Raw genomic sequence first — 13,334 nt, forward strand, 5'->3', positions numbered from 1 at the left:
AAACTATAGGATGGTTAGTGTGGCTGACATTATTGCTAAAGTTTATTCAAAACGTTCTACAGCATCTGGAAATCTGGATTTTGTACCACGGGTTAATACCTATTGAAGAAGGCAATATTTCTGAATGTCCTTCCACTGCTGATCACAGCTTTACCTTGTGGTCCAATGCTCTGAAGTAGTTTGAAATCAGTAGGAATTAATGCTGTTGCTTCATTGACTCCTACACAGCTTTCAATTTCTTTTCTAGAGAATACTTGTGTAGGAAACAGGTAGCTTGGAACATGCCTCCAGGCCTACTAGAAATTCTTTGATCCCTTTAAAAATTGAATTTGACACAGGTGGAGCTAAATCCAGCTGGCGGCTCACTTTCATGTAGTAATCGAATCAGGAGTGGCCAGCATCAACTGTGTCTTCTTGCTTAGCCTCATTTGGTTTATCTTTTGAAGACCATCCACAAAATTCGGCAGATCTGATTCATTCTCTATCCAAATGGGGACTGAGAGGGGGGTTGTGTATCTTGTCCTCTGAGCAGACAAGCTTGTGAAAATGGATTACACCTCGATTAGGCGGTAAAGAAAACTGGGAGACATCCATGATTGTTGCGTGATTAGTGTGCAGTCACCTAACAATAAATGTAGATAAACTACAGTTTTGGTTATTGGGAGAAAATAAGTGAAGCTTTAATATCGGCTTGCTATAACATTTATAGAGTGCTGATTTTCATAACTGCCTTTGCTTAACCTTCTCTAGCAATTTATGCTGGGTTAAATATCAAAAACACCTGGGTGTTAAAACCATTACTTCAGGTGCTTTAGTTAGACTCAACTATGAATATGGTGGCCTTTCAATGGCACCCCTCTTTGTGGCTTTTGTATTGAACAGAACTATTAATTTATGATACAAGAATCTCTTGGAACTCTGTTAAGAGACATAGCTTGAAAATAATTTTAAATCTCCCCTCCAGTGTGTTGTCCAGGCGATTCAGATGGGAGTTAAATTTAACTTCATATAGTTAGGCAGGGATCCATCCGATAAATTTATTGGGAAACAGCGTTTACAACGCTGCTATTACCATGCAGGTAGGTAACAACGCGGTCGTTACAACGACCGCGATGTAACCACGCGAGGATTTACATCGCATGTCGTTTCTACGATTTGCGCTAGGTGGCGTGCAACACCAGGGAATGTGTTGGGTTTTTAAATCCAACACCTTCCCTGCTGTTGCGCTAACTGGAGTAGGAATAGTAATTTATACTATTCCTAAGTCCAACGCGCCACCTAGCACAAGTCGTAGAAACGACTTGCGATGTAAAGCCATGCGTGGTAACAACACAGTCGTTGTAACAACTGCATTGTAACAACCGTGTTGTAACGTACTGCGTGGTCATCTTAAGGCATTCCAAATCTCTAACAGATTGGAAAAGTAGTATTTTCCAATCTGTTGGAGATTTGGAATGCCTTCAGATGAAGTATTAGTATTCAATCTTTTTCACTCTAAACTGTTTAGGAAATGAAGAACTATTCCTTCATGTAAATGGGTTTGCCTGGTCTGGGAAGTCCAGAAATTTAAAAATGTTGCGTATTAACCCCTTGTTTTCATTTTGAGGTATATTGTTGAGGATTAAAACTAATGATGGGAATTGTATGTGTGTTCACAATTGTAGGTCTTCCTGCTCTGACACATTGGGGACAGTACAATGGGGGTTTCCTGTGCACAGGATGATCTTAAAACAGTTATTCTTTAAAACTCTTTAAAAAAAACTGTTTTCTCGTAGCTAGCTACAGTAAGCATTATGTACACATGCACATTCTAGAGGTGTTTTTATTAATCTCTGGGAAAGAGCATTGTTTGATTTCATAATGTTTTAACTAATTAATTTTGTGTATGTATTAGTTTAACAGAACATATTTGTCGAACTAAATGTACTGACAGATGAAACTGACTGTCTAAATACCCTCTGTTCCTTGGGACTGGCAGGCTATTTATTTGAGAGCTAAATAAAAGCTCCAGTGAGAGCTCCTGGCTTAATTGGATTGCTTGCTTCATGCTAGTACCGACTCATGTTCACAGAGTGTTCATGTGCAGTTTACTCTTTGCAGGACTCTGGCAGAAATGGCAGCAGCTACCTCTGTGCATGTGGTGACAATCATAGAGCCAATCATCCAGCATGCAGACTGGTTCTTCCCCGGAGGTAAGCATGGATGCTAATATGTACTAATGAACAGAAAAGTGGAAGCAGGCATCAAAAGGAGGTTCAGTGTGGTGTGGTGTAGTGTTACGTTATATTGATTTGTATAGCACACTTTTCACCCTAGAGGGTATTGAGGTGCTTGTGCAGGTGTGTAGATTTGTAGTCCTCAGGGGGCTTATACCAAGAGCCAGGTATTCAGCTTCTTGCGGTGCTAGGCGGCGCGTTGGACTTAGGAATAGTATAAATTACTATTCCTACGTCCGGTGCATCTCTAATCAGCAAGTCCCATATTTTGGTTTGTGTTTGCTGAGTGCTCGTGTGTTGAGAAGCATGCATACAAGTGGGTATTGACATGCAGGTTTGCTTTGACATGTGTTGAAGGGTGGGGATGTAGGCGTTGGTTCTTGTGAGGCGTGTGTTGGGAGAGGGTGTTGAGGGCATTGCTGTAATTTGCCTGGGAGGTGTGGGTTTGTGGCTTCTAGAAAACCGGCAGAGGGTGAAGGTGAAAAACTCTACTGTGGTGTGAGATGCAGCAGTTGGGGGAATGGCGTCTGAGGTCAAGCACCCTAAGGAGTGCACGGTCCAGGAGCAGGCGGGCTTACCTTTAGTGCGCAACCAGTGTGTCTGCAGCACGTCTGTGTTGCAGCTGCAGGTAAGTAGGTCCTGGGAGTGGGGAGGAGTGCATTGTGCAGTAATGTCTTTTCCTGTGCTGTTTGACAATGGGAAACAAAGTCCTCTTGCTTGGCTTCTTCTTTTAGTGCTCGTCATTAACATTGAAGCCGGGGGATGGGGGTCACTGTACTATGTTTACCTACTTGACGTGCTGTGGCAGATTGTGGATCTTGCAGTCTTAGTACTTGGTTTTCTGTCACCGTAAGAGTCCGCAGATGCAGAGCATCAAAAACAGCTGTATGAAATACTCTAAAAACGGACAATTGTGGGTAGCAAATGCAGCATCACGAATGTTTAGGTATTGATTGGATAAAGCGATGTTTGGCACTCTGTAGCATTGAAAGGACTAATGTACAGTATTCGGTTACCAGGAGGTATATAGATTATTTATTCTACATAAATTAATACCAGTGTCAAAGTCCATCATTACTGAATTTGATGTCTACCATCTGCTGTTAACGCAAGATGGCACTTGTTCTAGATTCTGTTACTTGGGATATGACCTCTACCAGGTTATAAAACCAGAAGCTACAATCAATCAAACATTTGTAGAGCACGCTACAGACCTGTGAGGGTCTCAAGGCACTGGGAGAGGGAGGGGGGGTGGGGGGGGGGTTAGTAATGTAATCAGAAGCTTGCAGTAGCCCAGAGATACTATCTGTGTACCTGCCCGCAATCCCTTTGTGGTCCTCCACACCATTTATTGCCTCCCCTTGTTAAACAGTGGCATTTTTCAGTTTCTTGGGGGACACCGACAATCCGAAAGTTGGGAACAAAATAAAGGGAGGCTCTAAAACCTCAAAGTGCCCTGCCAGAATGTACCTCAGTGTGAACAAGAGCACAGAGGTGCCAGCATTTATTTATGAACATCAGAACCTAATAATGATGAATGTGGTCACTTCCAGCGACTCAGTCCTGAACTAGCAGGGGAGTTGTACGAAACCTACAAGTCTAAAGGCGCGTGTTTGCCTTTAAACCTTTAAATTAATCTTATTGAGCGAATGCCTAGCCCGTGAACATGTGAGAAATCCTCAGTTTAACCAGATGTGCTGTCTGTTAAAAATAAATAGAAAATGCAACTTTGTTTACTTCAAAACTCTGGTGGCACCCACCAAGGGATGTTTTAGAAGTTTGATCATTTTAGATAGCTTTGTTGCAATCAATATGTAAGAACAGAGAGTGAATATTAGACTAATAATGCTTTATTTATAGCACTTGATACCGTTTCAATGTGCTGTAAATAACAGTTATTACTATTAGCTTTTTTTTAGTACTCAGTGGTACTTGTGGAGGATGGAAGGCAGACTCTGGCACGCAGGGTTCTTCTCCCCATTTGTCAGCGAGTGAGCCATTTGCCAGCCTCGTTGTGTTATGGAGCTTCGATTATCTATGAGTGCTGGTCCACATCGTCACTACCTTTCAATTAGCTCATATTAAGTCTTGAACCTTTGCCTAATTATAATCATGTATGAATGAAAACCGTGCACAGGCAATGTTCTTGCAAAATGTCCTTACTGTTCATTTCCTGTTTACAAACTGTATCAAACATGATAGCAGGTAAGGGACAGAGGTCTAACATTTTATTGAATAGCCATGGGGATTGAAGCTATTCCGCTTGGGGTAATATTAATGGGCATTTTGTTGCATTATTGTTTTATTACCACCCACTTAGTACCAGTAACAAACCTAATTTTAAGTATTTAAAATCTGAAACAAAAAAAAGAAAAGAATACCAAAGCAGAGGAATGCATTCATAAAGGACTTGCCCAGGAGTACAGATCTGGGTCACATGGGGGCCGAGATTGAAACTCACATTTTTGTTTGCCCAGTTTCTAGCTTGCTCACTATGCAACGACTCTGGTGAGAGCAGCTCCAATGGCGAGGCTCAAGCACTTTCCTTCCCAGGAAAATAACTGTATTGTATTGTACTTGCCAGATTTTAAATACAGGATTTACTACCAGCATCTTCTAGCAATGTGGTAAAGCTAGTATCAGATGTCACGTCTCATAGAAAAATGTGTAAAACCTACCTCCAGGTTGTTTCTGGATCTGGATTTAGTTGAGTGGTGCCTGTCCACTTCAGTAAATGGAGGCATTGTCAAGGTTTTTTTTATGGCATTCATTAACTTAAGCCCATTTCCTTTGCAAGCGTTGTAATTGCATGTGTGGTAAGATGGCATAAACATAGTTTACCACTAATCCGCAACACAGCATGCATTTACAACATTGTGGTTACAACGACCACGTTGTAACAACGCATACCATTACTCCACAAGTCGGAACAACGACTTGCGGAGGGGTCAGAAGGTGTTAGATTTAAAATCCAACACCTTCCCTACTGTTTCACAGACTGGAAATTAGAGAAAGTCGTTGTTCCGATTTGCGGAGTAATGGCATGTGTTGTTACAACACAGCCGTTCGAACGCCTGCGCTGTAATTGCATGCATGGTAAGATGGCATATTCTTTCTAAGCACATCGAGTGCTTGCAGATGTGGCACTAAAAAGGCAGAAGAATGCTGTGAGGCTTTTTATTTGGACCTGGTGCAGCAGGTTGTTCTTGGGTAGCATCTGTGGTGGATGTTGTTGTTTAGCATTGGTGTTGCAATACTATTTAATTCTCTCGACTGAGCGCAGTGATAGCGCACTGCCAAGTCTAACTCGAAGAAGGGGGTAAACAAATTTCAGTTCTGATATTATGCAACGCAGTAATCACAATTTATACACTCATTGTCAGGTCAGGTGTGTATCTCTTAAATGTCCTGATTTAAAGATAGGAAGTATGGAAAAAAAACTCTTATAATGCACCCCATGACGCCACTGATGTAGATGTTTTGGTTTTCCTGCCCGCCAGCTCCCGCTGACATTAGTACGGGCCTCAGGCACACCTTGGACCATATTCCTTGGCCCCAAGAACATGCTTGTGCATATTTATGCAGAAGCCTGTTAATTTGACGTGCTAGATGTTTCAAGGGATCAAGAAGTTTAACTTCCACATGGAAGCTGTAGCAAATAAGTGCTGAAGTAGACAACCTTAGTCTCAAACCCCTTGAATTTCATCTACTATATCATTTGGGGCCGGCAGACAAAAAAAAAAAGAAATCTGGACTCTAAAGGATTTTCCGTGCCTTTAAAGGCACGGAACCCCCCCCCCCCACCCGACTGTGGATACCTGAAGGGCACCTGCCCCTGAAGCCGACAACTTCACCCTAGCCCCACCGGCTGCCGGATGCTGGATGACAACGCCATCCTCGTCCTGGCCCCACCGGCTGCCCACCGCCAACCTCTCGCCTTTCACAGTGCCGCAGTGGAACGCAAACCATCGGGGCGCAGAACCTAGCCTCTAATGACCTCGCGAGGAGTATCTGCAGCAGGTGTCTCGCGGCGCGGTAAACCCGCTTCTGAAGGCGACTACCGGTTCGGAAGCTCACCCCCTCCCCCTCCCTTGCACCGGAGTGTGGTGACATTATATGCAGAGCGGTTGTCCCGCTCTGCACAACGAAAAGTACAGTGGACATCGGCGCTGCTGTCCTGGCCTTCACCTCGCAGCCCCTCGCTGCCGCCTACTGCCCCCCAGCTGCCCGCTACTGCATTGACGAGTCTGGCACTCGGGGCTGCAGTGACATTATACGCAGAGCGTATTATACGAGTCCCGCTCTGCACAACGAAAAGGACACCGGACCCCTCCCCCACTTACGACCTGAAGCAGGGACCCCTTCCTGAAGGCAACAGAGGACACAGACAGCAGCACCGGGACACGACAACGCAACCCCCCCCCCCCCCCTCTCCCGCCCGCTCCGCAGCAGAGGAATCCTAACGGTCTGGAGGGCTGAGAGGGGCCTGGGACGCTGGTTGCTAGCAAACACAGGGGTATCACATTCTCGAGCAGCGGACCCGCGAGAGCACAGCTCAACAAACAAAAAACTTTTTTATAGGAGTGAGTGAAGTTACACATCTACGAACCGGAAGGGATCATCAACATCATGGTCTAAAGCATTGCTCCTGTTTAACTCTACAGGCAAAACTAACAGGCACACAGAAACTTAAGGTATTTACTTCTCCCACCCGCCTGCTCTCTTTTTAAAAACGAACTCCTTTGTTCAAAATGGCTGGGGCCATAAAACTGTAGCAATAAATCCCCCCCTACCTCTGTTGCCCACGAGGCCCATCAGCTTAACTCCCCCACACAGAGATAAGAATTCCTCCCAGCTAGCCTTGAGCTCTGCCTGCTTAAACAGAAAGTGTAATCCCATCCCCTGTGCTCAAAGTAATGGCAGCAGACAGAGGACTAATATCTCTATCTCCCCCTGCCTGCATGGTTGCGAAGGGAAGCTGCTCTCCCCTGCTATCGAAGCATCAGCAACAAACAGAGGACTACTGTCTCGATCTGAACTATCTGGGGGCCATTTTTGACTAGTCTCTATTGGACTTTAGTATTTTAGACTAGTGTGAAAGAATGTCTGCCTATTATTGTAGTATTATACTTCTACCTATATTTTGAACATATGTATTGCGCAGATTGCTACCTCTAATATTAATATATTCCCAATTGTAACCAGCACATTTCACTTTTTCTGCACCTATTGCTACCCATATATTATTCCCTTTTACAGTGGTATTATATTGTATATTCCTAATTGTATCTTGCACGTCCCACTTTATCATCACCGGTAATGCACCGTTTGCTACCTCATATATGTTTCTTTTGCTGCTCACTAATGCCACTTGTTGTTTCATATAATTTGTGTGTGCAACTGTATTCTGTCACTCCTGTACCTTACATTTTTTGACTACTCACTATTGTCACCTTCGATTTAGATATTTTTATGTTCTGCACAGTTATTTTATTCCAGTATTTTGTCAGTATTATATTTCTACTTGTTCTGCACTTGTTTATAACCTACATCGAATTCACTCCTATTCTTAAAATGCACTGACGAATATCACACATAGACTTGTCACTGATGTAACCTGCACTCATTACATTGTTCCCTCCCGTATACACTGATTACTACCTCATATTTGTTAGCTGCTCATTGGTGTCACCCCTGCTCCATGTAACTTACAGTCCTCATCAGTATTCTGCTCCCTTATATCTTTATTGTGCACCCTACACACTTGTGCAATTCACACCCATCTCAAGTGTTAGTCTTGTATGCACCGATTACTACCTCAAATACCTTGGCAGCTCACTAGTGTCACTTCCCATTATCTCACTATTATTGTCTGCATCTGTACTCTGCATATAGCATTATTGTGCACCCACTAGTGCCACTTTTGGCCCACGCAACTGTTTATGACAGTGCACCCTCCCTACTACACCTACCTAGACTGTCCTCCCATCATGGAACCCGTCGGCAAGCACACACATAGAATTAACTACCCACCCTCACTCACTAAAAAAGCCGCTAAACGCTTTAAACACAACTTCCTGAGGTCCCACCCTGAAACTCCCTTTACAGACACCTACCTCTCACCAGTCAATGGTTCACTGAACATTGATATCATCTTCCACACCACACGCAGAGCCCAATGGAGAAAAGCGTTCCTCACCTTACTCACCGTCTCCACCTCCAGGAATTTCGCGCATGGCCTAAAACTCTCCATCACACCATCCCAACTCTTCCCGGGCAGAACCACCATCACTATATACAATAACGGGATTATCCTAATTCAATCCACAGATAAGAACCTGGAACTACTAGACAACCTGTTCCCCACGTTCAAACAACACCTCGCCAATCAACGGACCCCCATTCATAGCACCCTCAGGCCTATCACCCTTGAATTCACAGCCCCCAATCACAACCCTTCTAACCTAGCTCAACCCCAAAACGACACGCACCTTTCCTCCACCCCCGGCACCTTAGACATTCACCCACCTAATGTAGCTACCTCGCACTCCTCATTTACAGACATAGATCCCTCACCCACACATTCCAGCGGCACCCACTCCCCCCCCCACCAACCTCACCTTGTCCTCCTCTCATACCACACCCATTCCTGTCACCCCTGACACCACAGCCTCAAACCACACTCATTCTAACCTAGCCCAGCCACAAAACGACATGCACCTCTCCTTTACTCCCGACACCCTAGCCATTCACCCACCTTCTGTAGCTACCCCACTCCCCTCAAGCACAGACATAGATCACTCCCCCTCTTACACCAACCACCTCACCCCTTCCCCCCCCACACCAGCCCCCATCCCCTTTCCTCTCACCCCTGATACCACAGCTCCCACCCAAAACGGCATGCACCTCTCCTTCACTCCCGGCACCTTAGTCATACACCCACCTACCGTAGCTACCCCACACCCCTCAAGCACAGACATAGATCTCTCTCCCTCATACACCAACCACCTCACCCCTTCCCCCTACACACCAGCCCTCATCCCCGTTCCTCTCACCCCTGATACCACAGCTCCCACCCACAACCCGCCTAACCTAGATCAGCATCAGACCGACACACACAAAGGCAAACCCCACCCTTTATCCCCCCCCATTCTCAGCCCCCACTTCCACCCATTAACTAATCACACAGAACACACCGCCTCCATCAACTCAACTACACCCCCTCAAAAAAGAACCATCTACAATCCCACTTCCCCCCCAGTCTCACCCCCCACTACCCAACCTCCACCCCCTTCACCACTAATAAACGCCCATCCTCCACCCTGCACTCTCCGCCTACCACCAATACTCTCATCCACACCACCAACCTCCCCTATGTCATCCACGCCCGACCCTCCCATCCCCACCTCCAACACATTTCCCACACTGGACTACATTACGGCCTCCCTCCTCCAGCTCAAAGAAGACATGCACATCATCAAACAACAACTACTCTGTCTATCACACTCCAGTCACCCCTCACCCAACACCCTCCACCAGATCAAACAAGACATTCACATCATCAAACAATCACTCAGCACACACCCCAGACACCCCTCACGCGCCTCCACCATCACCTCCCCTCCCAACTGGTCCTCCACCCGGGCGGCGAACTCTCGCACTCGACTCCCACCGCACTGGACCTCAATCCCTGTTCACAACCGCAAAAACCGCCCCCATCGCTCCTGCAACCCTCTCTCGGACCTCGACACAATCACCCTCCTCCGCTCCTACGACTCAGCTCCCCATAGCAACACACCCGACACTCTCACTGCCATTCCTACGATTCACTCCAATCCCCTTAGACCCCCCACACTGAACAAGAGAATCGCTATCCATAGTAACCTGAGTAAAGTCCCCCTCGCTCTAGAACCCCCTTCCACCCTCGACACACCCCGTCTCAAATGCACTCTCCTCAACTGCAGATCAGCCGCTAGACACTCCTCCGCTATCGCCGATCTCATCCTAAAATTGGATCTTGACTGAAACATGGCTAACAGAATCTTCTACACCTATAATGGACATTCTGGTTCCCCCCAACTACCACATCACCAGACTTGACAGGTCTGGCAATAAAAAAGGTGGCGGAATCGCATGTATATACAGGAGCAACCTCTCTGTCTTGAAAGTAACTTCCCCTTTCTTACCCTCCCCAACCTCCTGTGAATACATCTGCCTCGATATTATCAGTGAGGGCAAACCGATCTGCACTCTTCACGGCGTTTACCACCCACCCGGCGACAACCTTACCTTCTCCCAACAAATCATGGATATGATCTCAACCAACTCCGGGCGACAACTCACACAAATATACCTTGGTGACTTCAACCTCCACTGGAACGATCATAATGATGCGGTGGTAAAAGGTCTGAAGAATTTCCTTAACGCCCTTGACCTCACTCAAATTTGCAACAGTCCGACACACGAGAAAGGCTCTACCCTCGACCTTATCTCCAAAGAGGCCTCTATCCAACTCGAATCTATCCAACCCTGTGACTGGTCAGACCATCATATTATCAAATTCTTCATCAATGAAAAAGTTAAATTTAACCCTGTTCAATCCGCCAGGCCCAAAGTCTGGAAAAGAGACATGAAAAAACTAAACTCAAACTCTCTGCCCCCCAACAGCTGCAACTTACTGCTTCCTCCTACTGGCGTTAAGGACGTCCAATCCTTGACTGATCACTATCTTAACACTATGACCTCAATAATTAATGAAGTCGCACCCTTGCAGCTAAAAAAAGCCTCCGCAAAAATTTCCAATCCCTGGTACGACGGGAGTCTCAATGACGATAGACGCGCCATGCGAATGGCAGAGCGCACCTGGAGATCAGCGCCCTCTGCACTGAACCTAAAAACCCTGAAGAAAAAGAGAAATGCCTACTTCAGGAAAATAAAACGCTCAAAATCAGACTTCTTCAGCCATCAGCTCGACCAAGCCAAAAATCGTCCGAGAAAGCTGTTTGAGCTTATCCGAACACAATCCAAAGAACAACCCCAACCTCTCAACACTATGTGCGAAGCTCCCTCCTGCGAAGACTTCGCCTCTTTCTTTAACCAAAAAACTGACAACATAAAGAATGATCTCCTCATGGACGCAAGCCTCTATCCCAAACCCCACTGCATAGCACCCACTAAACCAAAAAACAATGCCACTTGGTCAACCTTTGTCACCTACACGGAAGAAGAAATTGGCAGACTGCTCAGCACTCTGAAACCATCCAATCACCTCACGGACCCCCTTCCTGCTAACGCTGTTAAAGTCCTTACCCCGTCGCTCCTTCCACTCTGGACTAAAATCATTAACAGCTCACTTCAACAAGGAACCATTCCCGACTCCCTCAAAGTTGGACAAGTCACACCCTTGCTAAAGAAACCTACAGCCGACCCCTCTGACCTAAACAACTACCGTCCCATTACCAACATTCCGACTCTTGCCAAACTGCTGGAAAAATGCGCACAAATACAATTGACTAAACACATTACTCAGTTTGATCTCCTCAACTCTCATCAATCAGGCTTCCGAGCAAATCACAGTACTGAAACTGCTATGACTCACATAATTGACGACGCCCTTCAAATCCTAGATCATAACGATACCTGCCTCCTCATCCTCCTTGATCTCTCCTCCGCATTTGACACCGTCAAACATGAGAATTTACTCGAACTATTAAACACAAGAATGGGCCTATCTGGAACTGTGCTCAAATGGTTCACGTCCTTTCTGCATAACAGGTCGCAGAAATTCAAGAGCAACAACTTGATGTCCGCGCCAAGACCTGCATCGCTAGGCGTACCACAAGGATCCTCCCTATCCCCAACTTTGTTCAACCTAGTTATGGAACCTCTCACCACCTTGCTACAAGAATCCAATGTACACTTCCACATGTATGCTGATGACACCCAACTTTATCTCAAACTACAATCACCCAAAGACATCACGCTCTTGAACTCAACGATCAGAAGCACCCAATCCTGGCTGGCCGCTAATCATCTCAAACTCAATGCCCTTAAAACAGAGTTCCTTCTGATTTCACCTCCCGCAAAGATCACTACCGCACAAATGTGGCTTAAACACCTAACGGCACTCAATGTTCAACCCACCATCGTGGACTCAGCGAAATCATTGGGCATAACACTTGACACCAATCTCAGCATGCAGGAACACATCAACAAAGCAACTAAGGGAGCGAACTACCAAATCAACACCCTTAGGAAACTTAAACCCTTCCTGCCAGCCAAAGACTTCCAAACTGCTGTACAATCACTAGTCATACCTCGAATAGAATATGGCAGCACCGCCCTCTGCGGTCTCCCCCTAGCTACTACGGCACCCATAAGAGCCTCTTTAAACGCTGCAGCGAGACTTATCACTGGATCAAAAAAACACTCACACATTTCCCCTGACTTCAAATCCCTGAACTGGCTGCCTTTTGAAGCCAGAATACACCTGAAAATTGCTTGTTTGACGCACAAGGCTGTCCAGCTGAGCTCACCTAGATACCTCGCTCAGAAGCTGACGATTTCTGGAGGCTCCAGAAACACTAGAGGCACAAACAATCTTTTGCTAAAGCCTAAAAGATTCCGCAAGGAAAAAACGTATAAACGCTCTTTCTCAGGAATGGCTCCCAGGATTTGGAACTCACTCCCCCCTGAAACCAGGCTCATCCCATCTACCATACTTTTCAAGAAAGAAGTAAAAGCGATCCTCATGGCTAAATACACTTGAACCACTACTGGGGATCAACTTCAAAGACTCAATACTGATCTGTACTACTTGTTCGAACCCTTTGCATTTTTGTTCGACTTTGAAATTGTCTTACTTGATTGTTTATGATATCACCTCACTGTACTTTTAACACTATTGATGTATCTATGTATATATGCTCCCCTCCTCTGTAAAGCGCTCTGATATCTGCAAAGATCTTGTTCGCGCTATATAAAACTTTCAAAATAAATAAATAAAGTGCATAACATGGAAACCCCGTAGCCCCCCTTGGTGCTGTGACCAGTATACAATATTAAGGCATTAGTTGCTGTATAGGTAAAAACCTGTGATTTTGAGCCTCAGTAAGCTTA

The 13,334-nt window shown here is 45.6% G+C and overlaps 1 protein-coding gene across 6 annotated transcripts in view; it reads left to right on the forward strand.

Annotated features, from left to right (window-relative positions):
• The window catches only part of ARHGAP17 (Rho GTPase activating protein 17), a 337,930-nt gene that overhangs the window by 266,991 nt on the left and 57,605 nt on the right, over positions 1–13,334 (forward strand). For all 6 annotated transcript variants that reach the window (XM_078664824.1, XM_078664823.1, XM_078664827.1 and 3 more), the window contains exon 15: positions 2,101–2,192. In XM_078664824.1, coding sequence (XP_078520950.1) covers positions 2,101–2,192 — 92 coding nt within the window. The remainder of the gene's footprint in view (positions 1–2,100; positions 2,193–13,334) is intronic.

This window comes from Lissotriton helveticus, chromosome 10, assembly GCF_964261635.1.
Source record: "Lissotriton helveticus chromosome 10, aLisHel1.1, whole genome shotgun sequence".
NCBI classification, from domain to species: domain Eukaryota; kingdom Metazoa; phylum Chordata; class Amphibia; order Caudata; family Salamandridae; genus Lissotriton; species Lissotriton helveticus.